General features: G+C 40.5%; 1 protein-coding gene across 1 annotated transcript in view; it reads left to right on the forward strand.

The window, feature by feature from the left end:
* The window catches only part of LOC101864042 (ras-related protein Rab-27A), a gene marked incomplete at its 5' end in the record, with an annotated part of 3,542 nt that extends 1,543 nt beyond the window's left edge, over positions 1-1,999 (forward strand). The window contains 2 exon segments of the mRNA XM_013090444.2: positions 96-208; positions 1,728-1,999. Of these exon segments, the coding sequence (XP_012945898.2) occupies positions 96-208; positions 1,728-1,938 (324 nt within the window).
* Positions 2,000-2,005: the final 6 nt, after the last annotated feature.

The raw sequence follows: 2,005 nt of genomic DNA on the forward strand, positions 1-2,005 counted from the left end.
ATATGTCTTTATGTCTTTATGTGTCTCTATGTGTCTGTATATGTCTTTATGTGTCCGTTTAAGTCTCAATGTGTATTTATATTACGGGTCGCCAGACGCACGCCTACTGTGAGAACCCAGACGTGGTCCTATGTGGCAACAAGTCGGACCTCGAGGACCACCGCCGTGTCTCAGAGGACAGAGCCCGGGACATGGCCGAAAAGTTTGGGTACGTCCTTGACCTTGTGTCGTCGTCTGCCTGCTGGCGTGGCCAGCTGGGGCGGTGGTTCACCTGTTGGGCAGCGGGAGGGGGGGTGAGGGACGGGTAAAAGCAAATTTGAGACCTTTGGGTGGTTGGAGGGTGCTCTTGTGTGTTTTTTATCTTCTTTTTTTACTTTTTAAAAAATATTGTCCTTGTCTCCCTTCCTTCTCTTCTGTGTTTGTTACTCTCTTGTAAAACCTCTAGTCTTCGGCACTTAAATGACCTAATTGGCGGGTGGGTGGCGGGTGCTGTGGTGTAGTTTGCTCCTTCGTTCCTATCAGACATCTATCGTCTTGATCTCTCCTCGTTCTTTTTTGTGTTTGTTACTTTTTTATAAGACCTCTAATCTTCGGCACATATTTGGCCTAATTGTTTTGCAAACATCTATTGACCTTATCTTATCTCTTCTCTTTCTTCTCTTAGCATGTTACTGTCAAGTAACACCTCTAACTTTGTGGGTGGCTGGCAGGTGCTCTTGTGTGTGTTGCTCTATCTTTTTCATCAAACACCTATTGATGGGTGGTTGGCGGGTGCTCTGGTGTGGTTTGCACCTTCTTTCCTATGAAACGTCTATCGTCCTTATCTCCACTTCTTCTTTTTTATGTTTGTTACTTTCTTGTAACACCTCTAATCTTCTGGCGCTCATATGACCTTATGCAGTTGCGAGCGCCGTAAAACCTCTATAAAAACTAGACTAAAAAAACTGGTACTATAGCTTATCCAAACCCCAAAAAAAAAACATTGTTTTTTTTTGCACATAACTTTTGCCTGCCTTCTGTTTATTTTCAATATAAGATGGACATACAGAAAAAAGATCACGTGTGCCAGAGAGAAATGTCTTTTCACGTCAACCTATAACTATAATGTTGAAAAAGAATATTGCTCAAAAAGACTAAATAGGATAGTCTTAATATATCGCGACCTCAGTGCTTTCTATCTCTCTTTTTTTTTTTTTAACAGTGAAAAAGTGACTTCTTCTTGAATTAAGGTCATTCTTTGTTATGAACTGTTTTCACTGATATTAGTAATAGAGATACGACTAGAAAGCACTGAGGTTGCGATATATTAAAAATCTCAATCAAGGCACAAAGTTAATGGAAATCAAAAGATATTACTACAAAGTTAATGGAATCAAAAGATATTACTACAAAGTTAATGGAATCAAAAGGTATTACTACTAAGTAAATGGAATCAAAAGTTTTTCCTCCAAAGTAAATGAAATCAAAAGTTATTCTTGCAAAGGAAATGAAATCAAAAGTTATTCTTGCAAAGGAAATGAAATCAAAAGGTATTCCTACAAAGGAAATGAAATCAAAAGGTATTCCTACAAAGTAAATGAAATCAAAAGTAGTATATTACTACTACAAAGGAAATGAAATAAAAATTTATTACTACAAAGTAAATGAAATCAAACGTTATTACTAAAACTGAACCTAAAAATAAGTATATCGGGTATTTACTAAGATTTTTTTAAAAATCTCCCCAGACTGCCTTACTTTGAGACGAGCGCAGCCACGGGTCAGAACGTGTCCAAGGCCGTAGACTGTCTCCTGGATATGGTGATGAGTCGCATGGAGCAGTGCGTGGACCAATCACAGCTGCCCGACGTGGACAACGGTCAGCCCAGGAACAGAGCCTCGCTGACACAGCGGCCAGGGGGGTCCCAATCTGCTGGTGGGGAGGGCTGTTCTTGTTGAGGGGGCGGTCGGTCATTGTGGGTGTGTGTGTGTGGGACTCTGTGTGTGTGTGTGTGTGTGTGTGTGT

This window comes from Aplysia californica, unplaced genomic scaffold, assembly GCF_000002075.1.
Source record: "Aplysia californica isolate F4 #8 unplaced genomic scaffold, AplCal3.0 scaffold01282, whole genome shotgun sequence".
Classification (NCBI taxonomy): Eukaryota; Metazoa; Mollusca; class Gastropoda; order Aplysiida; family Aplysiidae; genus Aplysia; species Aplysia californica.